At 47.1% G+C, this 27,996-nt stretch overlaps 1 protein-coding gene across 1 annotated transcript in view; it reads right to left on the bottom strand.

The window, feature by feature from the left end:
• Nucleotides 1–1,233: 1,233 nt before the first annotated feature.
• The window catches only part of LOC129862455 (protein shisa-9-like), a 97,441-nt gene continuing 70,678 nt past the window's right edge, over nucleotides 1,234–27,996 (bottom strand). Inside the window, exons 4-5 of the mRNA XM_055934154.1 lie at nucleotides 5,834–5,938; nucleotides 1,234–1,735 (exon numbers count right to left, since the gene is read on the bottom strand). Of these exons, the coding sequence (XP_055790129.1) occupies nucleotides 1,269–1,735; nucleotides 5,834–5,938 (572 nt within the window). The 3' untranslated portion in view covers nucleotides 1,234–1,268. The remainder of the gene's footprint in view (nucleotides 1,736–5,833; nucleotides 5,939–27,996) is intronic.

Here is a 27,996-nt window from a genome sequence, read left to right on the forward strand (position 1 = left end):
TCCCTCCCTCTCTCTCTCTCTGTCCATGCCTTGTTCTCTCCCTCCCTCTCTCTCTCTGTCCATACCTTGCTCTCTCCCTCCCTCTCTCTCTCTCTCTCCATACCTTGCCCTCTCTCTCTCTCTCCATACCTTGCTCTCTCCCTCCCTCTCTCTCTCTCTCCATACCTTGCTCTCTCCCTCCCTCTCTCTCTCTCTCTCTCTCCATACCTTGCTCTCTCCCTCCCTCTCTCTCTCTCTCTCTCCATACCTTGCTGTCTCCCTCCCTCTCTCTCTCTCTCCATACCTTGCTCTCTCCCTCCCTCTCTCTCTCTCTCTCTCTCTCCATACCTTGCTCTCTCCCTCTCTCGCTCTCCATACCTTGCTCTCTCCATCCCTCTCTCGCTCTCCATACCTTGCTCTCTCCCTCCCTCTCTCGCTCTCCATACCTTGCTCTCTCCCTCCCTCTCTCGCTCTCTCCCTCCCTTGCTCTCTCCCTCCCTCTCTCTCTCTCCCTCCCTTGCTCTCTCCCTCCCTCTCTTTCTCTCGCCCTCCCTTGCTCTCTCTCTCCCTCCCTCTCTCTCTCTCTCTCCATACCTTGCTCTCTCTCTCTCTGTCCATACCTTGCTCTCTCCCTCCCTCTCTCTCTCTGTCCATACCTTGCTCTCTCCCTCCCTCTCTCTCTCTGTCCATACCTTGCTCTCTCCCTCCCTCTCTCTCTGTCCATACCTTGCTCTCTCCCTCCCTCTCTCTCTGTCCATACCTTGCTCTCTCCCTCCCTCCCTCTCTCTCTGTCCATACCTTGCTCTCTGTCTCTGTGTCTGTCTCTGTGTGTGTGTGTGTGTGTCCAGCGCTGGAGCAGAGGCTGATTGGAGCTGACGTGACAATGGCATTGTCCCTGTTGAATTAATGTGGCCCTGGGGTGCTATCATCCTTCTAATGGCCTGAACACGTTGCTTTTATGGGTGGAGGAGGGGGGCTGAGGCGTTGTTGCGGGAGTGGAAAATGGAGGATATAGGGGGAAGAACAAGACCACAGAGTAATGCATGGAGAGATGTAGTTAGTTAGCGAAAGGTTTAGAGCCACACAGAGTTGTGGTGGACATAGAGACCGAGAGTGTCTGGGTTCTGAGGCTCAGAGGTGTTCAGAGAGCGACAGTGTTTCTCTTGCCTTATCAATGTCGCAATGATGTCCGTGGTTAAGTTATTGTACTAGAGTGGCGATGCATCGTTGCACATAATTGTATCTGTTTCTATGTCTCTGTCTGCACAGGGGAACTCAGAGTTCCGTGCTCAGACAGTGACCTCCGTCTTGCTGTTGGTGGAGTAGCTCTTATGCCTGGTGTGGTGGTAGGAGGATGGGTGGCTGTACGGCACAGGGTGTTTGAACAGCTCCGGGAAATTCTCTACACTGTGCTGTCTCCTGGTGGAGTAGGCATGCCGATGGGCCGAGATGTGCCCAGGGTGGGAGGTCTGCCTCTGGACGTGGCGTCCACTGGTGTCCCAGGCTTTGAAGGCTGAGCTGGAGAACAGAGGGTGGCTGGTGGTCTTGGGCAAACAGGACCTCTCCAGGTGGCTCTGGGAGATGGAGAGGGTTGTTGGGAGGTTGTGCTGGGAGGAGAGCTGGTGGTGGTCTTGGTGTAGGTAGGACTTGTCTTTGGGGTGCAGGGAGATGGGCTGGAAGGCTGAAGGGCCTGCCTGGTACTGGGAGAAGTCCATCAAAGGGTAGCTCTTATAGTAGCCTCCAGAGGCAGTGTCTGCTGCAGAGAGAGAGAGAGTGAGAGAGAGCGCTGTGGGTTTGAGTCATAATATCGCTTTCACACAGATGATTGTAGCTTTCACATTCGAACGAAGCACCATAGTTGGGGTCAATTCCATTTCATTCAAGGGTTTTTCTTTATTTTTATTGTAGAATAATAGTGAAGACATCAAAACTATAAAATAACACATATGAAATCATGTAGTTACCAAAAAAGTGTTAAACAAATCAAAATATACACTGCTCAAAAAAATAAAGGGAACACTTAAACAACACAATGTAACTCCAAGTCAATCACACTTTTGTGAAATCAAACTGTCCACTTAGGAAGCAACACTGATTGACAATAAATTGCACATGCTGTTGTGCAAATGGAATAGACAAAAGGTGGAAATTATAGGCAATTAGCAAGACACCCCCAATAAAGGAGTGATTCTGCAGGTGGTGACCACAGACCACTTCTCAGTTCCTATGCTTCCTGGCTGATGTTTTGGTCACTTTTGAATGCTGGCGGTGCCCTCACTCTAGTGGTAGCATGAGACGGAGTCTACAACCCACACAAGTGGCTCAGGTAGTGCAGCTCATCCAGGATGGCACATCAATGCAAGCTGTGGCAAGAAGGTTTGCTGTGTCTGTCAGCGTAGTGTCCAGAGCATGGAGGCGCTACCAGGAGACAGGCCAGTACATCAGGAGACGTGGAGGAGGCCGTAGGAGGGCAACAACCCAGCAGCAGGACCGCTACCTCCGCCTTAGTGCAAGGAGTAGCACTGCCATAGCCCTGCAAAATGACCTCCAGCAGGCCATAAATGTGCTGTCAGCATATGGTCTCACAAGGGCTCTGAGGATCTCATCTCGGTACCTAATGGCAGTCAGGTTACCTCTGGCGAGCACATGGAGGGCTGTGCGGCCCCACAAAGAAATGCCACTCCACACCATGACTGACCCACCGCCAAACCGGTCATGATGGAGGATGTTGCAGGCAGCAGAACGTTCTCCACGGCGTCTCCAGACTCTGTCACGTCTGTCACATGTGCTCAGTGTGAACCTGCTTTCATCTGTGAAGAGCACAGGGCGCCAGTGGCGAATTTGCCAATCTTGGTGTTCTCTGGCAAATGCCAAACGTTCTGCATGGTGTTGGGCTGTAAGCACAACCCCCACCTGTGGACGTCGGGCCCTCATACCACCCTCATGGAGTCTGTTTCTGACCGTTTGAGCAGACACATGCACATTTGTGGCCTGCTGGAGGTAATTTTGCAGGGCTCTGGTAGTGCTCCTCCTTGCACAAAGGCGGAGGTAGCGGTCCTGCTGCTGGGTTGTTGCCCTCCTACGGCCTCCTCCACGTCTCCTGATGTACTGGCCTGTCTCCTGGTAGCGCCTCCATGCTCTGGACACTACACTGACAGACACAGCAAACCTTCTTGCCACAGCTCGCGTTGATGTGCCATCCTGGATGAGCTGCACTACCTGAGCCACTTGTGTGGGTTGTAGACTCCGTCTCATGCTACCACTAGAGTGAGAGCACCGCCAGCATTCAAAAGTGACCAAAACATCAGCCAGGAAGCATAGGACCTGAGAAGTGGTCTGTGGTCACCACCTGCAGAATCACTCCTTTATGGAGGGTGTCTTGCTAATTGCCTATAATTTCCACCTTTTGTCTATTCCATTTGCACAACAGCATGTGCAATTTATTGTCAATCAGTGTTGCTTCCTAAGTGGACAGTTTGATTTCACAGAAGTGTGATTGACTTGGAGTTACATTGTGTTGTTTAAGTGTTCCCTTTATTTTTTTGAGCAGTGTATTTTATATTTGATATTCTTCAAAGTAGCCACCCTTGCGGACAAGGTAAAAATCTGTCATTCTGTCCCTGAACTAGGCAGTTAACCCACTGTTCCTAGGCCGTCATTGTAAATAAGAATTTGTTCTTAATTGACTTTCCTAGTTAAATAAAAAACATTGTGGAGGCCAGGTCATCTGATGCAGCACTCCATCACTCTCCTTCTTGGTCAAATAGCCCTTACACAGCCTGGAGGTGTGTTGGGTCATTGTCCTATTGTCCTGTTGAAAAACAAATGATAGTCCCACTACGCGCAAACCAGATGGGCTGGCATATCCCTGCAGAATGCTGTGGTAGCCATGCTGGTTAAGTATGCCTTGAATTGTAAATACATCACAGAGTGTCACCAGCAAAGCACCATGCTTCACGGTGGGAACCACACATGCGGAGATCATACGTTCACCTACTCTGCGTTTCACAAAGACATGGTGGTTGGAACCAAAAATCAAAGGACAGATTTCCACCGGTCTAATCTCAATTGCTTGTGTTTCTTGGCCCAAGCAAGTCTCTTCTTATTGGTGTCTTTTAGTAGTTGTTTCTTTGCAGCAATTTGACCATGAAGCCCTGATTCACGCAGTCTCTTCTGAACAGTTGATGTTGAGGTGTCTGTTACTTGAACTCTGTGAAGCATTTATTTGGGCTGCAATTTCTGAGGCTGGTAACTCTAATGAACTTATCCTCTGCAGCAGTGATAACTCTGGGTCCTTTTCTGTGGCGGACCTCATGAGAGCCAATTTCCTCATAGCGCTGGATGGTTTTTGTGACTGCGCTTGAAGAAACTTTCAGCGTTCTTGAAATTTTCCGCATTGACTGACCTTCATGTCTTAAAGTAATGATGGACTGTCGTTTCTCTTTGCTAATTTGCGCTGTTGTTGCCATAATATGGACTTGGTCTTTTACCAAATCGTGCTATCTTCTGTACACCACCCTACCTTGTCACAACACAACTGATTGGCTCAAACACATTAAGAAGGAAAGAAATTCCACAAATTAACTTTTAACAAGGCACACCTGTTAATTGAAATGCATTCCAGGTGACTACCTCATGAAGCTGGTTGAGAGAATGCCAAGCGTGTGCAAAGCGGTCATCAAGGCAAAGGGTGGCTACTTTGAAGAATCTCAAATATAAACTATATTTTGATTTGTCGCTTTTTTGGTGACTACATGATTCCATATGTGTTATTACATAGTTTTGATGTCTTCACTATTATTCTACAATGTAGAAAATCATAAAATAAAGAAAATCCCTTGAGTAGGTGTCCAAACTTTTGACTGGTAATGTATGTGCGTGTGTGTGTGTGTGTGTGTGTGTGTGTGTGTGTGTCTACCTATGTGCGTATGCATGTGTGTGTGTGTCATCTCCAGGTCTCTGTCAGGTCGGATCAGCGTTGTCTGCCAGCGTTGTCTGCCAGGTTATGTGTGTGATGCCTGGATGCTCATTAGAGCCGCTGAGAGACATCTATGACAGTGAATTGGAGCGGATGCTTCTGAGAGGAACTCCAAGTGCATTTTGGGTTTGGAATACTTTCAATTCCACTCTGCTCAGTGAATCATCCCTCTATCCCTGAAAAGTAGACTGTGGAGTGACAGAGGTTCCTGTCCTTTTCTGTTGCTAGGTTTCTCTTCAGTCTGTCAGTGTGGATGGTGTGTTCTGTCCCAAAACATTGCCAAAATGTTGCTTCAGTCATACTGCCATAACGTTGCTTCAGTCACACTGCCATAACGTTGCTTCAGTCACACTGCCATAACGTTGCTTCAGTCACACTGCCATAACATTGCTTCAGTCACACTGTCATAACGTTGCTTCAGTCACAAAATAAAAATGACAGTGAATGTGCAACTTTATTTCTTTGTTCTAAGTTTATGATCTGCCAATCTGTACCATAACATCACTTCAGTTCCTACTCTACATTAACTAACTTGAACGTGGTTGTTTGTATGACCTTGACCTATATGGCTTGGACCTCATCTTTCTGGTAAAGGCCTGAGACTGTATGACCTGTATATGGCTTGGACATCATCTTTCTAGTAAAGGCCTGAGACTGTATTGCGTGTAGTATATCTGCTTTCATTCATGAGATCTCTCTGCCATGAGGGGAACTCAATTTGCCTCAGATGCCAGCTGGAAAACCCTGGGCTGGTTTGAAAGGTTACGGTGCCAGTCTGGATAATGATCAGCTTGTCCTGGAATGTACATTGGATGTTTGTGTGTGCAAGTTAGTGAGTCCATATGTTTGTGCATGTCTTTGTGTATATGGCCTTACCCACAGCCCTGAGGGAGGTGTACTTGTTGAGGCCCAGTCCACTGAGATTGCTGTGGGGGTGAGGCATTCCTGGATAGAAGGCTGAATTGTTCAGGTGGTAGTGCTCTGTAGGGAGAGAGAGAAAAGCAAGTAATAAGATTAAGATCACTTTATTGTCAATTGTACGGACAGAGAACTGTTTAAATGCTCCTAACATTTGTGACTGGGATTGAGAAGTCTTCTTTTCCAGTCTAGATATGTCTGTTGCAAAGGGCTGTTTTGACAGAAGGAGAAGGTGGCCTCTAGTGTTAAATGAGGTGTGGCTAATTAACAATGGAACAAACAAACTAGGTCCAAAAAACGGTCACTAATTGCATCAATGAGTGCTGCTGGCCCAGCCTCAATCATGCTGTCAGAGGCCACAAGGAAATTGAGACACTGGAGTTGCATAGGGGCAGATTCTGCTCATACCCTGCATGGTCAGTGGCAATACAACTGGGGTTGGTAACCTATATGAACACATAGGCAGAATGATTATTCCCATAGAAATCCCCACGTTTTTCAACAGTGCCATGGCATGACATTGCTGTTAGCAGTATGATATTGGTATATGTCTGTGACCTCTAAATGTTGATTGATCTGTTGATTGATTCAGATTGAGTGTGCATCCTCTTCTCTTTGTGTGTGTGAGAGAATGTGTGTGTGAGAGAATGTGTGTGTGGGAGTGTGAATGTCAAATCAAATCAAATGTTATTGGTCACACACGGTCACATACACATGGTTAGCAGATGTTAATGCGAGATTAGCGAAGTGCTTGTGCTTCTAGCAGTAATATCTAACAAGTAATCTAACAATTTCACAACAGCTACCTTTTACACACAAGTGCATAGGAATTAGAACGCGAAGCGAGGCAGCCAACTCAGTTGGCGCCGGAAGAGTGTGTGTGTGTGTGAGAGAGTATGGTTGTCTCTGTGTGTGTAAGTGTTTAACTATACTTGTGGGGACCAAAAATCCCCACAAGAATAGCAAACAAACCAAAATTTGACCAACTGGGGACATTTTGTTAGTTTCTAGGGGGTTTAGAGTTAGGGTTAGAATTACGTTAAGGGTTAGGAGCTAGGGTTAGGTTTAGGGTTAGGAGCTAGGGTTAGTTTTAGGGTTAGGTTTAAGGTTAGGTTTAGGGTTAGGTTTACGGTTAGGGGTTAGGGAAAATAGGATTTTGGATGGGACTGAATTGTGTGTCCCCACAAGGTTAGCTGTACAAGGCTGTGTGTGTGAGAGTATGAGTTTCTGTGTGTGAGAATTAATTAATGTGTGTGTGTGCATGCTCAGTTGTGTGTGTGTATACAGAATGATGACAGGTGTGTTTGACTGGTGTTATGGACAGGTGTGTTTAACTGGTGTCATAGACAGGTGTGTTTAACTGGTGTCATAGACAGGTGTGTTTAACTGGTGTCATGGACAGGTGTGTTTAACTGGTGTCATGGACAGGTGTGTTTGACTGGTGTCATGAACAGGTGGGGTTTGACTGGTGTCATGGACAGGTGGGGTTTGACTGGTGTCATGGACAGGTGTTTGACTGGTGTCATGGAGAGGTTGAGAGGTGTGTAGTTTCAAACAGCCTGGCAGGTTTTCATCACAGAGCTAAGAGATGCACAGAGCCAGCCCTTCAAACACACCCACTACTACAGAAATAGAGGGGTGGAGAGAGAGAGAGATGGAGGGAAAGAGGGATACTGCATTTAACCCAACTGCTCTGAATCAGTGAGGTGCTTTAATCGACATCTACATCATCGGCGCCCGGGGAACAGTTGTTGTTGGAGGTTAACTGCCTTACTCAGGGGCAGAACAACAGATTTTTACCTTGTCGGCTCGGGGATTCAATCCAGCAACCTTTCGGTTACAATGCTCCTACCCGCCAGGGAGGGAGAGAATTAGAGGGAGAGAGAAGTAGAGTGGGACAAGGGGAGGGAGAGAGAGCAGGATTTGGAGAGAGAATACAGAAACTAGGTAAGGACGTGAGAGAGTTGATGGAGTGAGTGAGGGAGGAGAGATGTTGTGTGTTTGTGGAATAAATTAGGAGATTTAGCTGAAGTAAGAAGGGAGGAGTAATGTCAGACGTTAATCTGAGCCCTAACACACACACACACACACACACACACACACACACACACACACACACACACACACACACACACACACACACACACCCGCACGCCCACGCCCACGCCCACGCCCACGCCCACGCCCACGCCCACGCGCACGCGCACGCACCCGCACCCGCACCCGCACCCGCACCCGCACCCGCACCCGCACACCCGCACACCCACACCCACACCCACACCCACACCCACACGCACACGCACACGCACACCCACACGCACACGCACACGCCCACGCCCACGCCCACGCACACGCACACACACACACACAGAGGTTGTCTAAAACCCATAATTCCAGTGCAGTTTTATACAGTAAGCTGATTAGCTGCGGAGATGGCTCTCATGTTCTTCTACTGTAGATTTCTACTCTACGCCCATTGTCTTACATTAGATGGCGTCACTCCTACATGACGCTCGTCCTTCAGTGCAGGCGGAATCGACCGACTATCTGATGTCAGACAATGCTCTACATCGGGGACATAGAGGCAATCTGCTGTCACAGCATCTCTGACCTCTCAGGAGGAGGGCATACTGGACGTTCATTACACATGAGAATGTGAAAAGGGTATATAAAGGGATATAACATACTGTGGTACTCATATGGTATCTGATGACTTTGAGCAGATAGAAGAACATACAACCAGCTTCAAACTAACTCGAACTAGCCAAACAGGAAGACTGAACACACTGTGATTTACAGTTCAAATGTGCTTATCATCATAGTGTTTGTATCAGTCTTCATCATTTTTCATCTGTTCACTATCCTTCTGTAACCAGCGTATTACAGGAACTGCTCTGTCATTGTCATAGTAATGTTGGTGGGTTTGTGGAATAAGCCCCATCTACACAGAGCCCCAGGCCTCCCAGATAGAGACTTGGTGGGAAACTATGCTGGCTGGCACTGAGGGGGGCAGAGGGCTCCGTCGGGGAGCTTCAGGGGCTGTCTGGTGGGGGGCTAGTTATTTATGGTAATGGAGAGCCCAGTGAGGCCCTACGGGGCCTGAGTTATTGACTTTATACCAGTTCAGGAGCCTCATCAGGGCTCCTCTCTCTGCCTTTGATGACCTTAAGCTTTGTGTTTAACCACTCTGATTATCAGGGCTCATTTTCCTCCACACACACACCTCTCGACGTGTCCTTGTTGATGTGTTTGCGTCCTTGCTTGTGTGTGTGTTTGCGACCTTGCTGGTGTGTCCTTGCTGGTATGTGTGTGTGTGTGTGTGTTTGCGACCTTGCTTGTGTGTGTGTGTGTGTGTGTTTGCGTCATTGCTGGTGTGTGTGTTTGTGTCCTTGCTTGTGTGTGTGTGTGTTTGAACTATATGTGTGTAGGCCAACATCAAATGAAAGGTGTGTGATCTAACAACGGGGAAGCTGGGAGTTGGAGTTGTTCTGCCCATCTCCATTAAATTATAACCAAGTAGGAGAACAAGAGGACAGGCGCGGCCCATTATGGTTATGTCATGTAATGTCTCCCAGGCTGGGCTGGCTGGGTGGTGTACTGTACATTGCAGACCAGGCTGTGTATAACAGCAGTGGGATAACATGTGTAGTGATCATGTAGATATGTGTCCTTCGCTGTCTGTTCCACTTGGTCCTGGGCTACTCTCTCTGAGCTACGGAGGGTTGTTGAGAAGTGATGCAGTAATCTGAGGGACAGAGGGAAGGGAGTCAAGCAGCAGTACATGTAATGCCGTGGATATTACACGAGAGGTCAGAATGTGTGTTTGTGCGTCATTCTGAACACAATTACCCATAGTGCCATAGTACAACCTGCACCCAAGACCCAGCTATTGTGCGTGTTCATAGCCGTGAAACACTAAGAGACCGCTGAGACAAGCAAGCGTGTTTGTGTGTGTGTGTGTGTGTGTGTGTGTGTGTGTTTGTAATGGTACATTAAGGATTATTTTGCGCCTTAGGGAGAGTGATAAAGAGTGCTGTGAGATCAGTGTAGTCTCACATTTGCCATTTGAGTGTTGCTAGTGTGGCAGACATACAGACACACACCTCCACCTTGTTCTCTCATAATACCACCCTCCATTACCACCCTGTATTAAGACCCTGTTACCCCCTATTACCACCCTGTATTAAGACCCGGTTACCCTCCATTAAAACCCTGTATTAAGACCCGGTTACCCTCCATTACCACCCTGTATTAAGACCCGGTTACCCTCCATTACCACCCTGTATTAAGACCCTGTTACCCTCCATTACCACCCTGTATTAAGACCCTGTTACCCCCTATTACCACCCTGTATTAAGACCCTGTTACCCTCCATTACCACCCTGTATTAAGACCCTGTTACCCCCTATTAAAACCCTGTTACCCTCCATTACCACCCTGTATTAAAACCCGGTTACCCTCCATTACCACCCTGTATTAAGTCCCTGTTACCCTCCATTACCACCCTGTATTAAGTCCCTGTTACCCTCCATTACCACCCTGTATTAAGACCCTGTTACCCTCCATTACAACCCTCTATTAAGACCCTGTTACCCTCCATTACCACCCTGTATTAAGACCCTGTTACCCTCCATTACCACCCTGTATTAAGTCCCTGTTACCCTCCATTACCACCCTGTATTAAGACCCTGTTACCCTCCATTACCACCCTGTATTAAGACCCTGTTACCCTCCATTACCACCCTGTATTAAGTCCCTGTTACCCTCCATTACCACCCTGTATTAAGACCCTGTTACCCTCCATTACCACCCTGTATTAAGACCCTGTTACCCTCTATTACCACCCTGTATTAAGACCCTGTTACCCTCCATTACCACCCTGTATTAAGACCCTGTTACCCTCCATTACCACCCTGTATTAAGACCCTGTTACCCCCTATTACCACCCTGTATTAAGACCCTGTTACCCTCCATTACCACCCTGTATTAAGACCCTGTTACCCTCCATTACCACCCTGTATAAAGATCCCTGTTATCCCTATTACCACCCTGTATTAAGACCCTGTTACCCCCTTACACCACCCTGTATTAAGACCCTGTTACCCTCCATTACCACCCTGTATTAAAACCCTGTAACCCTCCATTACCACCCTGTATTAAGACCCTGTTACCCTCTATTACCACCCTGTATTAAGACCTTGTTACCCCCTATTACCACCCTGTATTAAGACCCTGTTACCCTCCATTACCACCCTGTATTAAGACCCTGTTACCCTCCATTACCACCCTGCAGTAGGACCCTGTTACCCTCCATTACCACCCTGTATTAAGACCCTGTTACCCCCTATTACCACCCTGTATTGAGACCCTGTTACCCCCGAATAACCACCCTGTATTGAGACCCTGTTACCCCCTATTACCACCCTGTATTGAGACCCTGTTACCCCCTATTACCACCCTGTATTAAGACCCTGTTACCCCCTATTACCACCTTGTATTGAGACCCTGTTACCCCCTATTACCACCCTGTATTGAGACCCTGTTACCCCCTATTACCACCCTGTATTGAGACCCTGTTACCCCCCATTACCACCCTGTATTAAGACCCTGTTACCCCCCATTACCACCCTGTATTGAGACCCTGTTACCCCCTATTACCACCCTGTATTGAGACCCTGTTACCCCCCATTACCACCCTGTATTAAGACCCTGTTACCCCCTATTACCACCCTGTATTGAGACCCTGTTACCCCCTATTGCCACCCTGTATGAAGATCCCTGTTACCCCCTTTTACCACCCTGTATTAAGACCCTGTTACCCCCCATTACCACCCTGTATTAAAACCCGGTTACCCTCCATTACCACCCTGTATTAAGACCCTGTTACCCTCTATAACCACCCTGTATTAAGACCCTGTTACCCTCCATTACCACCCTGTATTAAGACCCTGTTACCCCCTATTACCACCCTGTATTAAGACCCTGTTACCCTCCATTACCACCCTGTAGTAGGACCCTGTTACCCTCCATTACCACCCTGTATTAAGACCCTGTTACCCCCTATTACCACCCTGTATTGAGACCCTGTTACCCCCTATTACCACCCTGTATGAAGATCCCTGTTACCCCCTATTACCACCCTGTATTAAGACCCTGTTACCCTCCATTACCACCCTGTATTAAGACCCTGTTACCCCCTTTTACCACCCTGTATTACGACCCTGTTACCCTCCATTACCACCCTGTATTGAGACCCTGTTACCCCCTATTACCACCCTGTATTGAGACCCTGTTACCCCCTATTACCACCCTGTATTAAGACCCTGTTACCCCCCATTACCACCCTGTATTAAGACCCTGTTACCCCCTATTACCACCCTGTATGAAGATCCCTGTTACCCCCTTTTACCACCCTGTATTAAGACCCTGTTACCCCCCATTACCACCCTGTATTAAAACCCGGTTACCCTCCATTACCACCCTGTATTAAGACCCTGTTACCCTCTATTACCACCCTGTATTAAGACCCTGTTACCCCCTATTACCACCCTGTATTAAGACCCTGTTACCCTCCATTACCACCCTGTATAAAGACCCTGTTACCCTCCATTACCACCCTGTATTAAGACCCTGTTACCCTCCATTACCACCCTGTATTAAGACCCTGTTACCCCCTATTACCACCCTGTATTAAGACCCTGTTACCCTCCATTACCACCCTGTAGTAGGACCCTGTTACCCTCCATTACCACCCTGTATTAAGACCCTGTTACCCCCTATTACCACCCTGTATTAAGACCCTGTTACCCTCCATTACCACCCTGTATTGAGACCCTGTTACCCCCTATTACCACCCTGTTTTAAGACCCTGTTACCCTCCATTACCACCCTGTATTGAGACCCTGTTACCCCCCATTACCACCCTGTATTAAGACCCTGTTACCCCCCCATTACCACCCTGTATTAAGACCCTGTTACCCTCCATTACCACCCTGTATTAAGACCCTGTTACCCCCTATTACCACCCTGTTTTAAGACCCTGTTACCCTCCATTACCACCCTGTATTGAGACCCTGTTACCCCCTATTACCACCCTGTATTAAGACCCTGTTAACCTCAATTACCACCCTGTATTAAGACCCTGTTACCCTCCATTACCACCCTGTATTAAGACCCTGTTACCTCCTATTACCACCCTGTATTTAGACCCTGTTACCCCCTATTACCACCCTGTATTAAGACCCTGTTACCCCCCATTACCACCCTGTATTGAGACCCTGTTACCCTCCATTACCACCCTGTATTAAGACCCTGTTACCCCCTATTACCACCCTGTATTAAGACCCTGTTACCCTCCATTACCACCCTGTATTAAGACCCTGTTACCCTCCATTACCACCCTGTATTAAGACCCTGTTACCCTCCATTACCACCCTGTAGTAGGACCCTGTTACCCTCCATTACCACCCTGTATTAAGACCCTGTTACCCCCTATTACCACCCTGTATTGAGACCCTGTTACCCCCTATTACCACCCTGTATTGAGACCCTGTTACCCCCTATTACCACCCTGTATTGAGACCCTGTTACCCCCTATTACCACCCTGTATTAAGACCCTGTTACCCCCTATTACCACCCTGTATTGAGACCCTGTTACCCCCTATTACCACCCTGTATTGAGACCCTGTTACCCCCTATTACCACCCTGTATTGAGACCCTGTTACCCCCCATTACCACCCTGTATTAAGACCCTGTTACCCCCTATTACCACCCTGTATTGAGACCGTTACCCCCTATTACCACCCTGTATGAAGATCCCTGTTACCCCCTTTTACCACCCTGTATTAAGACCCTGTTACCCCCCATTACCACCCTGTATTAAAACCCGGTTACCCTCCATTACCACCCTGTATTAAGACCCTGTTACCCTCTATTACCACCCTGTATTAAGACCCTGTTACCCCCTATTACCACCCTGTATTAAGACCCTGTTACCCTCCATTACCACCCTGTATTAAGACCCTGTTACCCTCCATTACCACCCTGTATTAAGACCCTGTTACCCTCCATTACCACCCTGTATTAAGACCCTGTTACCCCCTATTACCACCCTGTATTAAGACCCTGTTACCCTCCATTACCACCCTGTAGTAGGACCCTGTTACCCTCCATTACCACCCTGTATTAAGACCCTGTTACCCCCTATTACCACCCTGTATTGAGACCCTGTTACCCCCTATTACCACCCTGTATTAAGACCCTGTTACCCCCCATTACCACCCTGTATTAAGACCCTGTTACCCCCCATTACCACCCTGTATAAAGATCCCTGTTATCCCTATTACCACCCTGTATTAAGACCCTGTTACCCCCTATTACCACCCTGTATTAAGACCCTGTTACCCCCCATTACCACCCTGTATTAAGACCCTGTTACCCCCCATTACCACCCTGTATAAAGATCCCTGTTATCCCCATTACCACCCTGTATAAAGATCCCTGTTATCCCTATTACCACCCTGTATTAAGACCCTGTTACCCCCTATTGCCACCCTGTATTAAGACCCTGTTACCCTCCATTACCACCCTGTATTAAGACCCTGTTACCCCCCATTACCACCCTGTATAAAGATCCCTGTTATCCCCATTACCACCCTGTATAAAGACCCTGTTACCCCCTATTACCACCCTGTATTAAGACCCTGTTACCCCCCATTACCACCCTGTATAAAGATCCCTGTTATCCCTATTACCACCCTGTATTAAGACCCTGTTACCCCCTTTTACCACCCTGTATTAAGACCCTGTTACCCTCCATTACCACCCTGTATTGAGACCCTGTTACCCCCTATTACCACCCTGTATTGAGACCCTGTTACCCCCTATTACCACCCTGTATTAAGACCCTGTTACCCCCATTACCACCCTGTATTAAGACCCTGTTACCCCCTATTACCACCCTGTATGAAGATCCCTGTTACCCCCTTTTACCACCCTGTATTAAGACCCTGTTACCCCCCATTACCACCCTGTATTAAAACCCGGTTACCCTCCATTACCACCCTGTATTAAGACCCTGTTACCCTCTATTACCACCCTGTATTAAGACCCTGTTACCCCCTATTACCACCCTGTATTAAGACCCTGTTACCCTCCATTACCACCCTGTATAAAGACCCTGTTACCCTCCATTACCACCCTGTATTAAGACCCTGTTACCCTCCATTACCACCCTGTATTAAGACCCTGTTACCCCCTATTACCACCCTGTATTAAGACCCTGTTACCCTCCATTACCACCCTGTAGTAGGACCCTGTTACCCTCCATTACCACCCTGTATTAAGACCCTGTTACCCTCCATTACCACCCTGTATTGAGACCCTGTTACCCCCTATTACCACCCTGTTTTAAGACCCTGTTACCCTCCATTACCACCCTGTATTGAGACCCTGTTACCCCCCATTACCACCCTGTATTAAGACCCTGTTACCCCCCCCATTACCACCCTGTATTAAGACCCTGTTACCCTCCATTACCACCCTGTATTAAGACCCTGTTACCCCCTATTACCACCCTGTTTTAAGACCCTGTTACCCTCCATTACCACCCTGTATTGAGACCCTGTTACCCCCTATTACCACCCTGTATTAAGACCCTGTTAACCTCAATTACCACCCTGTATTAAGACCCTGTTACCCTCCATTACCACCCTGTATTAAGACCCTGTTACCTCCTATTACCACCCTGTATTTAGACCCTGTTACCCCCTATTACCACCCTGTATTAAGACCCTGTTACCCCCCATTACCACCCTGTATTGAGACCCTGTTACCCTCCATTACCACCCTGTATTAAGACCCTGTTACCCTCCATTACCACCCTGAATTAAGACCCTGTTACCCTCCATTACCACCCTGTATTAAGACCCTGTTACCCTCCATTACCACCCTGTAGTAGGACCCTGTTACCCTCCATTACCACCCTGTATTAAGACCCTGTTACCCCCTATTACCACCCTGTATTAAGACCCTGTTACCCTCCATTACCACCCTGTATTGAGACCCTGTTACCCCCTATTACCACCCTGTTTTAAGACCCTGTTACCCTCCATTACCACCCTGTATTGAGACCCTGTTACCCCCCATTACCACCCTGTATTAAGACCCTGTTACCCCCCCATTACCACCCTGTATAAAGATCCCTGTTACCCTCTATTACCACCCTGTATTAAGACCCTGTTACCCCCTATTACCACCCTGTATTAAGACCCTGTTACCCTCCATTACCACCCTGTATTAAGACCCTGTTACCCTCCATTACCACCCTGTATTAAGACCCTGTTACCCTCCATTACCACCCTGTATTAAGACCCTGTTACCCCCTATTACCACCCTGTATTAAGACCCTGTTACCCTCCATTACCACCCTGTAGTAGGACCCTGTTACCCTCCATTACCACCCTGTATTAAGACCCTGTTACCCCCTATTACCACCCTGTATTGAGACCCTGTTACCCCCTATTACCACCCTGTATTAAGACCCTGTTACCCCCCATTACCACCCTGTATTAAGACCCTGTTACCCCCCATTACCACCCTGTATAAAGATCCCTGTTATCCCTATTACCACCCTGTATTAAGACCCTGTTACCCCCTATTACCACCCTGTATTAAGACCCTGTTACCCCCCATTACCACCCTGTATTAAGACCCTGTTACCCCCCATTACCACCCTGTATAAAGATCCCTGTTATCCCCATTACCACCCTGTATAAAGATCCCTGTTATCCCTATTACCACCCTGTATTAAGACCCTGTTACCCCCTATTGCCACCCTGTATTAAGACCCTGTTACCCTCCATTACCACCCTGTATTAAGACCCTGTTACCCCCCATTACCACCCTGTATAAAGATCCCTGTTATCCCCATTACCACCCTGTATAAAGACCCTGTTACCCCCTATTACCACCCTGTATTAAGACCCTGTTACCCCCCATTACCACCCTGTATAAAGATCCCTGTTATCCCTATTACCACCCTGTATTAAGACCCTGTTACCCCCTTTTACCACCCTGTATTAAGACCCTGTTACCCTCCATTACCACCCTGTATTGAGACCCTGTTACCCCCTATTACCACCCTGTATTGAGACCCTGTTACCCCCTATTACCACCCTGTATTAAGACCCTGTTACCCCCATTACCACCCTGTATTAAGACCCTGTTACCCCCTATTACCACCCTGTATGAAGATCCCTGTTACCCCCTTTTACCACCCTGTATTAAGACCCTGTTACCCCCCATTACCACCCTGTATTAAAACCCGGTTACCCTCCATTACCACCCTGTATTAAGACCCTGTTACCCTCTATTACCACCCTGTATTAAGACCCTGTTACCCCCTATTACCACCCTGTATTAAGACCCTGTTACCCTCCATTACCACCCTGTATAAAGACCCTGTTACCCTCCATTACCACCCTGTATTAAGACCCTGTTACCCTCCATTACCACCCTGTATTAAGACCCTGTTACCCCCTATTACCACCCTGTATTAAGACCCTGTTACCCTCCATTACCACCCTGTAGTAGGACCCTGTTACCCTCCATTACCACCCTGTATTAAGACCCTGTTACCCTCCATTACCACCCTGTATTGAGACCCTGTTACCCCCTATTACCACCCTGTTTTAAGACCCTGTTACCCTCCATTACCACCCTGTATTGAGACCCTGTTACCCCCCATTACCACCCTGTATTAAGACCCTGTTACCCCCCCCATTACCACCCTGTATTAAGACCCTGTTACCCTCCATTACCACCCTGTATTAAGACCCTGTTACCCCCTATTACCACCCTGTTTTAAGACCCTGTTACCCTCCATTACCACCCTGTATTGAGACCCTGTTACCCCCTATTACCACCCTGTATTAAGACCCTGTTAACCTCAATTACCACCCTGTATTAAGACCCTGTTACCCTCCATTACCACCCTGTATTAAGACCCTGTTACCTCCTATTACCACCCTGTATTTAGACCCTGTTACCCCCTATTACCACCCTGTATTAAGACCCTGTTACCCCCCATTACCACCCTGTATTGAGACCCTGTTACCCTCCATTACCACCCTGTATTAAGACCCTGTTACCCTCCATTACCACCCTGAATTAAGACCCTGTTACCCTCCATTACCACCCTGTATTAAGACCCTGTTACCCTCCATTACCACCCTGTAGTAGGACCCTGTTACCCTCCATTACCACCCTGTATTAAGACCCTGTTACCCCCTATTACCACCCTGTATTAAGACCCTGTTACCCTCCATTACCACCCTGTATTGAGACCCTGTTACCCCCTATTACCACCCTGTTTTAAGACCCTGTTACCCTCCATTACCACCCTGTATTGAGACCCTGTTACCCCCCATTACCACCCTGTATTAAGACCCTGTTACCCCCCCATTACCACCCTGTATTAAGACCCTGTTACCCTCCATTACCACCCTGTATTAAGACCCTGTTACCCCCTATTACCACCCTGTTTTAAGACCCTGTTACCCTCCATTACCACCCTGTATTGAGACCCTGTTACCCCCTATTACCACCCTGTATTAAGACCCTGTTAACCTCAATTACCACCCTGTATTAAGACCCTGTTACCCTCCATTACCACCCTGTATTAAGACCCTGTTACCTCCTATTACCACCCTGTATTTAGACCCTGTTACCCCCTATTACCACCCTGTATTAAGACCCTGTTACCCCCCATTACCACCCTGTATTGAGACCCTGTTACCCTCCATTACCACCCTGTATTAAGACCCTGTTACCCCCTATTACCACCCTGTATTAAGACCCTGTTACCCTCCATTATCACCCTGTATTAAGACCCTGTTACCCTCCATTACCACCCTGTATTAAGACCCTGTTACCCTCCATTACCACCCTGTAGTAGGACCCTGTTACCCTCCATTACCACCCTGTATTAAGACCCTGTTACCCCCTATTACCACCCTGTATTGAGACCCTGTTACCCCCTATTACCACCCTGTATTGAGACCCTGTTACCCCCTATTACCACCCTGTATTGAGACCCTGTTACCCCCTATTACCACCCTGTATTAAGACCCTGTTACCCCCTATTACCACCCTGTATTGAGACCCTGTTACCCCCTATTACCACCCTGTATTGAGACCCTGTTACCCCCTATTACCACCCTGTATTGAGACCCTGTTACCCCCCATTACCACCCTGTATTAAGACCCTGTTACCCCCTATTACCACCCTGTATTGAGACCGTTACCCCCATTACCACCCTGTATGAAGATCCCTGTTACCCCCTTTTACCACCCTGTATTAAGACCCTGTTACCCCCCATTACCACCCTGTATTAAAACCCGGTTACCCTCCATTACCACCCTGTATTAAGACCCTGTTACCCTCTATTACCACCCTGTATTAAGACCCTGTTACCCCCTATTACCACCCTGTATTAAGACCCTGTTACCCTCCATTACCACCCTGTATTAAGACCCTGTTACCCTCCATTACCACCCTGTATTAAGACCCTGTTACCCTCCATTACCACCCTGTATTAAGACCCTGTTACCCCCTATTACCACCCTGTATTAAGACCCTGTTACCCTCCATTACCACCCTGTAGTAGGACCCTGTTACCCTCCATTACCACCCTGTATTAAGACCCTGTTACCCCCTATTACCACCCTGTATTGAGACCCTGTTACCCCCTATTACCACCCTGTATTAAGACCCTGTTACCCCCCATTACCACCCTGTATTAAGACCCTGTTACCCCCCATTACCACCCTGTATAAAGATCCCTGTTATCCCTATTACCACCCTGTATTAAGACCCTGTTACCCCCTATTACCACCCTGTATTAAGACCCTGTTACCCCCCATTACCACCCTGTATTAAGACCCTGTTACCCCCCATTACCACCCTGTATAAAGATCCCTGTTATCCCCATTACCACCCTGTATAAAGATCCCTGTTATCCCTATTACCACCCTGTATTAAGACCCTGTTACCCCCTATTGCCACCCTGTATTAAGACCCTGTTACCCTCCATTACCACCCTGTATTAAGACCCTGTTACCCCCCATTACCACCCTGTATAAAGATCCCTGTTATCCCCATTACCACCCTGTATAAAGACCCTGTTACCCCCTATTACCACCCTGTATTAAGACCCTGTTACCCCCCATTACCACCCTGTATAAAGATCCCTGTTATCCCTATTACCACCCTGTATTAAGACCCTGTTACCCCCTTTTACCACCCTGTATTAAGACCCTGTTACCCTCCATTACCACCCTGTATTGAGACCCTGTTACCCCCTATTACCACCCTGTATTGAGACCCTGTTACCCCCTATTACCACCCTGTATTAAGACCCTGTTACCCCCCATTACCACCCTGTATTAAGACCCTGTTACCCCCTATTGCCACCCTGTATGAAGATCCCTGTTACCCCCTTTTACCACCCTGTATTAAGACCCTGTTACCCCCCATTACCACCCTGTATTAAAACCCGGTTACCCTCCATTACCACCCTGTATTAAGACCCTGTTACCCTCTATTACCACCCTGTATTAAGACCCTGTTACCCCCTATTACCACCCTGTATTAAGACCCTGTTACCCTCCATTACCACCCTGTATAAAGACCCTGTTACCCTCCATTACCACCCTGTATTAAGACCCTGTTACCCTCCATTACCACCCTGTATTAAGACCCTGTTACCCCCTATTACCACCCTGTATTAAGACCCTGTTACCCTCCATTACCACCCTGTAGTAGGACCCTGTTACCCTCCATTACCACCCTGTATTAAGACCCTGTTACCCTCCATTACCACCCTGTATTGAGACCCTGTTACCCCCTATTACCACCCTGTTTTAAGACCCTGTTACCCTCCATTACCACCCTGTATTGAGACCCTGTTACCCCCCATTACCACCCTGTATTAAGACCCTGTTACCCCCCCCATTACCACCCTGTATTAAGACCCTGTTACCCTCCATTACCACCCTGTATTAAGACCCTGTTACCCCCTATTACCACCCTGTTTTAAGACCCTGTTACCCTCCATTACCACCCTGTATTGAGACCCTGTTACCCCCTATTACCACCCTGTATTAAGACCCTGTTAACCTCAATTACCACCCTGTATTAAGACCCTGTTACCCTCCATTACCACCCTGTATTAAGACCCTGTTACCTCCTATTACCACCCTGTATTTAGACCCTGTTACCCCCTATTACCACCCTGTATTAAGACCCTGTTACCCCCCATTACCACCCTGTATTGAGACCCTGTTACCCTCCATTACCACCCTGTATTAAGACCCTGTTACCCTCCATTACCACCCTGTATTAAGACCCTGTTACCCTCCATTACCACCCTGTATTAAGACCCTGTTACCCTCCATTACCACCCTGTAGTAGGACCCTGTTACCCTCCATTACCACCCTGTATTAAGACCCTGTTACCCCCTATTACCACCCTGTATTGAGACCCTGTTACCCCCTATTACCACCCTGTATTGAGACCCTGTTACCCCCTATTACCACCCTGTATTGAGACCCTGTTACCCCCTATTACCACCCTGTATTAAGACCCTGTTACCCCCTATTACCACCCTGTATTGAGACCCTGTTACCCCCTATTACCACCCTGTATTGAGACCCTGTTACCCCCCATTACCACCCTGTATTAAGACCCTGTTACCCCCTATTACCACCCTGTATTGAGACCGTTACCCCCTATTACCACCCTGTATGAAGATCCCTGTTACCCCCTTTTACCACCCTGTATTAAGACCCTGTTACCCCCCATTACCACCCTGTATTAAAACCCGGTTACCCTCCATTACCACCCTGTATTAAGACCCTGTTACCCTCTATTACCACCCTGTATTAAGACCCTGTTACCCCCTATTACCACCCTGTATTAAGACCCTGTTACCCTCCATTACCACCCTGTATTAAGACCCTGTTACCCTCCATTACCACCCTGTATTAAGACCCTGTTACCCTCCATTACCACCCTGTATTAAGACCCTGTTACCCCCTATTACCACCCTGTATTAAGACCCTGTTACCCTCCATTACCACCCTGTAGTAGGACCCTGTTACCCTCCATTACCACCCTGTATTAAGACCCTGTTACCCCCTATTACCACCCTGTATTGAGACCCTGTTACCCCCTATTACCACCCTGTATTAAGACCCTGTTACCCCCCATTACCACCCTGTATTAAGACCCTGTTACCCCCCATTACCACCCTGTATAAAGATCCCTGTTATCCCTATTACCACCCTGTATTAAGACCCTGTTACCCCCTATTACCACCCTGTATTAAGACCCTGTTACCCCCCATTACCACCCTGTATTAAGACCCTGTTACCCCCCATTACCACCCTGTATAAAGATCCCTGTTATCCCCATTACCACCCTGTATAAAGATCCCTGTTATCCCTATTACCACCCTGTATTAAGACCCTGTTACCCCCTATTACCACCCTGTATTAAGACCCTGTTACCCCCCTATTACCACCCTGTATTAAGACCCTGTTACCCCCCATTACCACCCTGTATAAAGATCCCTGTTATCCCCATTACCACCCTGTATAAAGACCCTGTTACCCCCTATTACCACCCTGTATTAAGACCCTGTTACCCCCCATTACCACCCTGTATAAAGATCCCTGTTATCCCTATTACCACCCTGTATTAAGACCCTGTTACCCCCTATTACCACCCTGTATTAAGACCCTGTTACCCCCCATTACCACCCTGTATAAAGATCCCTGTTATCCCCATTACCACCCTGTATTAAGACCCTGTTACCCCCCATTACCACCCTGTATAAAGATCCCTGTTTCTCCCTATTACCACCCTGTATAAAGATCCCTGTTCCTCCCTATTACCAACCTGTGCTTAAAGAGTCAGACTTAGTCATTTCCGGTGAGAGACTGGTTTCTATATATTTAACTTGAGTGCTTCACTCAGGGCTGGAAAGCGAGGCTACCAATCCTTCCCTGGTAAGATCTGTAATTTATAAGAATAACAAACCGTTTGTGTCTTTTTTAGGGCCTGGGGATGGGAGGCTATCAGGAAAGATTAGCATACTAAGAAAAATAGGGAAGATAAATGTGGGTGAAAAAAGTTATGCCGGAGAAAGAGAGTAAGAAAGATGGATGGAATAGAAAGATACAGAGAGAAAGATGGATGAAATAGAAAGAGACAGAGAGAAAGATGGACGAAATAGAAAGAGACAGAGAGAAAGATGGACGGAATAGAAAGAGGCAGAGAGAAAGATGGACGAAAGAGACAGAGAGAAAGATGGAAGGAATAGAAAGAGGCAGAGAGAAAGATGGATGAAATAGAAAGAGACAGAGAGAAAGATGGACAGAATAGAAAGAGACAGAGAGAAAGATGGACGGAATAGAAAGAGGCAGAGAGAAAGATGGACGAAAGAGACAGAGAGAAAGATGGACGGAATAGAAAGAGGCAGAGAGAAAGATGGACAGAATAGAAAGAGACAGAGAAAGATGGATGGAAGAGAGAAAGAAAGAGCTATTGAGTGAGAGGTAGTGTGAGGTGAGTGTTGTGAGTGATGCTGATTCCTTGGTGGTTTCCTATTTGATAACTAGGTCATTGGGAGTTTTGTACTTTTCTTTCTCTTGGCAATCTCTTTCTTACATTAAAGGCCCAGTGCAGTCCAAAACGGGATTGTCCTGTGTTTTATATATTTCCACGCTATGAGGTTGGAATAATACTGTGAAATTGTGAATGTTATGATAATGACCTTTTAGTGTATGAGCTGTTTGAAAAGACTGTCTGAAATTTCTGGCTGTTTTGGTCAGATGGAGTTTTGGCCTGCCTGGTGACATCATTTTGTTAATAGACCAATAAGAAAGAGTTCCAAACCTCTCTGCCAATAACATCTATTTTTCAGTTTTCCCCTCCCCACTCACATGCTGACCAGACCACCCACGTTGCGTGTGCGAGCCTGGCAAAATAAATGTACACTTACATGTTATTCAATCATTTCATCCAAACTGCTCACACGAGTCAACGGCATCTGTGTAGCCAGGTGTTAAAATAGGACTTTGTTCTATTTTAAACACTTGACACGCCACAAATCCCCCCTCTCCCATCTACTCATTGGTTTTTACAAGCATATACCCATGTGGGTGATTGAAAGATGAACGAGGTCCACACTCCAGTCCAGTTGGTTGCGGTAATGCACCTTAAAGTTGGTTGCCAACTGCCAAAAAATCCACGGAAGAAAAAGAATGAACGAGGAGAGATTTATCAAAGAAAACTAACTAAAAACTATTTTGTGTGTCTCAAAATGGGTCCAAAAGATCCAACTAAAAAAAGGACCATATGCATTTCAGGTAAAATAACAACCCAATGTTTATATCCCAGGACAAATTAGCTAGAAATAGCAAGCTAGCTAGCTAAATGTCCATAAATGTTTCATACTGTACGTGTTTTGACCTGTCCCCCCAAAAATATAGTTGGTTCACAGTTGGTTTTGCTATTTTATGAACTTGTCTGGTGGGAATATACAAAATCCACATGCTCAACATGCGCACAATCACAGTAAGGTACTTAATTCTTATTCAGAAATGATTTGATATTGAGATAAAAATGGCTGCATTAGACCTTAGCATCTCTTTCTTTTTCCAAATCATCTCTTTCCCTCCCCACTGGAAAAGCCAATACTGTGTCATGACGTTGGCCTGTGGGTAAGGTTTATGACCTCCCCCATAAATACCTTTCTCCCTTCCCTCTCTCTCTGACTCTACAGAGGGACTCTTGAATAGCCTTTGTTAAACATAGAGAGTCTGGGAACATCAAACAAGTGGGGGGAAAGGAACCATATTTCGGTAATAGAACCAGTTGAAAAAATGCGTTGGTACTTAATGAATATGATGTCAGTTCGGTTGTCATCTGAGACATTATGATTGATGACAGGACGACAAACTGTATCTGGGAAAGTCTACACATTATAGTTTCACATGGAATTGTTGTGCAATTTAAATGCAATTTAAATGAAGCTATTTGTGAAAAGATTAAATGTAATTTTAGCTTCCAAATGAGAGAATTGGGTTTTCATAAGATTAGAGCTCTGCTCACTCAGTGGCCCGCCCCTGTGAAGAGACATTGGTTATAAACTATGAAACACACCCTTCTCCCTCCACTATATAAGCCCTTGACGAAAATGTAACCTTCTGTTCCGGGTACATTAGGACGACGGTCCGATGTCAGAATGATTCAGATAATAACTACAGAACGAAGCCAACCTCAGCGTGAGCTTTGGTTGCGAATGGTATGAACTCTTATTCGCTACAGAAGTGATACCTCCTAGCCGTTGAGTTAGCAGCGGCTGCTGTAAACGTGGGCTAGGAGAGGACAGACAGAGTATCCCGTCTACCACACAATGACGACACCACAACGTTTCCCGTTCACCACCAGATACGCTCTTCAAAGGACAAAGGACTCTGTTGGGCAACACGGCCTTCCATCTACCACCAACCTATTGAAGCGCAGCTCAGAGTAAATATTTATTGCATTTTCCTTTTCCAAATGGGCGGTAATTTAGAATGCATAAGATTCTGTATTTACGATAGAGTAGCTGCCTACGGCCCGATAGAGACATAGCTTCTCCCTTTGTTCCTCAGTCTTCCCACTCTTTCACTCAAACCCAACCCCCTTACCTTTGTGTAACCAGCTGTCATATCTGCTCCATCCACTAGGGACGTTTTCCTTTATGACGTAATTTGTAATCAATGTATGGTTCATTCTGTGTATATGTAATTCTGTATGATTAGTTAGGTATTTAGTAAATAATTAAACCCAATTTTGTATTGCTGATTCAACTTGTTAGCCAGGGTTTGTGAAGATAACCAAGAATTTACAACTTTCAGATGAGACTGAAATAATATTGACTGCTATTGATGTAAAATATTATTAGGTCTCTATAAATATTATTTCGTGGTGCCCCGACTTTCTAGTTAATTACATTTACATGATTAGCTCAATCAGGTAATATTAATTACAGAGAAAGGATTTTATAGAATAGCATGTCATATCATTTAATCCGGCATAGCCAAAGACACGACAACTGTTTGGCAACATAATGTGCTGTAATGTCCCACTCATCTAAGTGAGAACAGATCCTCTACAGTCAATTGAGGGGACAGAGGTTATTCAAACCACAGCGTTTTAACAACACCTTCAGAGCCAGACCTTTTAAAGTTGCCTGACAACTGCTTCAATCCCATATCGCTGAGACAGATTGAGATTAGAGCAGTGACAGAACTGCAAACCAGAAGCGCCACTGTGTCAAACTGAAATCCTTTAGAAAGAGGGATTGGTGAGCATGGCTGGGTCTATGGTTCTTGCCGCAAATCCTACATCACTGACGGCCCAAATCCTCAAGACTGGTGGAGCGCTGTGTGTGTGTGTGTGTGTGTGTGTAATCCTCTAAGCTGCATTTGCACAAATGATCCAAGTCCAATCTCTACTGCTACTGTCACGCCCATCGTTGAAGGAAGACCAAGGTGCAGCGTGGTAAGCGTACATTTCTCCTTTATTTAAAATGACGCCAACAAAACAATAAACCATACAAAACGACCGTGAAGCTTAAGGGCTATAGTGCCACAAACAAAGACAACTACCCACAAGAAAGGAGGGAAAAAGGGCTACCTAAGTATTGTTCCCAATCAGAGACAACGATAGACAGCTGTCCCTGATTGAGAACCATACCCAGCCAAAACATAGAAACACAAAATCATAGAAAACAAAACATAGAATGCCCACCCCAAATCACACCCTGATCAAACCAAATAGAGACATATAAAGGCTCTAAGGTCAGGGCATGACAGTACCCCCCCCCCCCCCCCCCCCCAAAGGTGCGGACTCCGGCCGCAAAACCTGAACCTATAGGGGAGGGTCTGGGTGGGCATCTATCCACGGTGGTGGCTCAGGTGTGGGACGCAGACCCCGCTCCACCACTGGCTCACCTCACTTTGGTGGCACCTCTGTTGCGGGGACCCTCGTCCCCGACCCCGGACTGGGCACCCTCGTTGCGGGCCCCGGACTGGGCACCCTCGTTGCGGGCCCCGGACTGGGGACCCTCGTTGCGGGCCCCGGACTGGGGACCCTCGTTGCTCGTCGCTGGAGGCTCCGGACTGGGGACCGTTGCTGGGGGCTACGGACTAGGGACCGTCGCTGGAGGCTCCGGACTGGAGACCATCATGGGAGGCTTCGTGCCATGACTCCTCACTGGAGGCTTCGTGCCATGTATCATCACTAGAGGCTTCATGCCATGGATCATCACTGGAGGCTTCGCGCCATGGATCATCACTGGAGGCTTCGTGCCATGGATCAGCACTGGAGGCTTCGTGCCATGGATCCTCACTGGAGGCTTCGTGCCATGGATCATCACTGGAGGCTTCTCGCAATGGATCATCACTGGAGGCTTCTTGCCATGGATCATCACCGGAGTGAGGAGACGTATGGGCATTCTGGTACGTGGAGCTGCCACAAGGCTCACCAGGCTGGGGAAACATACAGGAGGCCTGGTTGTGGCAGCAGGCACAGGACTCACCTGTTCCACAGGTGAATGTTCATTAATTGTTTATGGTTCATTGAACAAGCATGTGAAACAGTGTTTAAACTCTTTGCAATGAAGATCTGTGAAGTTATTTTGGGATTTTTACGAATTATCTTTGAAAGACAGGGTCCTGAAAAAGGGCCGTTTCTTTTTTTGCTGAGTTTACATGCATATTGTGATGTATACCCAGCTGGATGCTAGTGAAGTACGAGGACAAATCCATGCAACTTCTCTGGTCATTGAAAGACGAGGGCTCCAGAAATCATGTTGTTTCTGTTGCTGTACCTCGTGTCATACACGTAGAGAATAATTTCATCATCCTGTAATGCGATGGACTGAGTTGCTCTGAATTCCTCAAACAGTCATAGAGCGTTTGGGTGAAGGGTTGTAAGTACACCATAGAGCCTCATCCTGTAACCACACACTAATGGTATAACTCTGCGCTGAAACTGCAGTGTT

The sequence above is a fragment of the Salvelinus fontinalis genome, chromosome 1, assembly GCF_029448725.1.
Source record: "Salvelinus fontinalis isolate EN_2023a chromosome 1, ASM2944872v1, whole genome shotgun sequence".
NCBI classification, from domain to species: Eukaryota; Metazoa; Chordata; class Actinopteri; order Salmoniformes; family Salmonidae; genus Salvelinus; species Salvelinus fontinalis.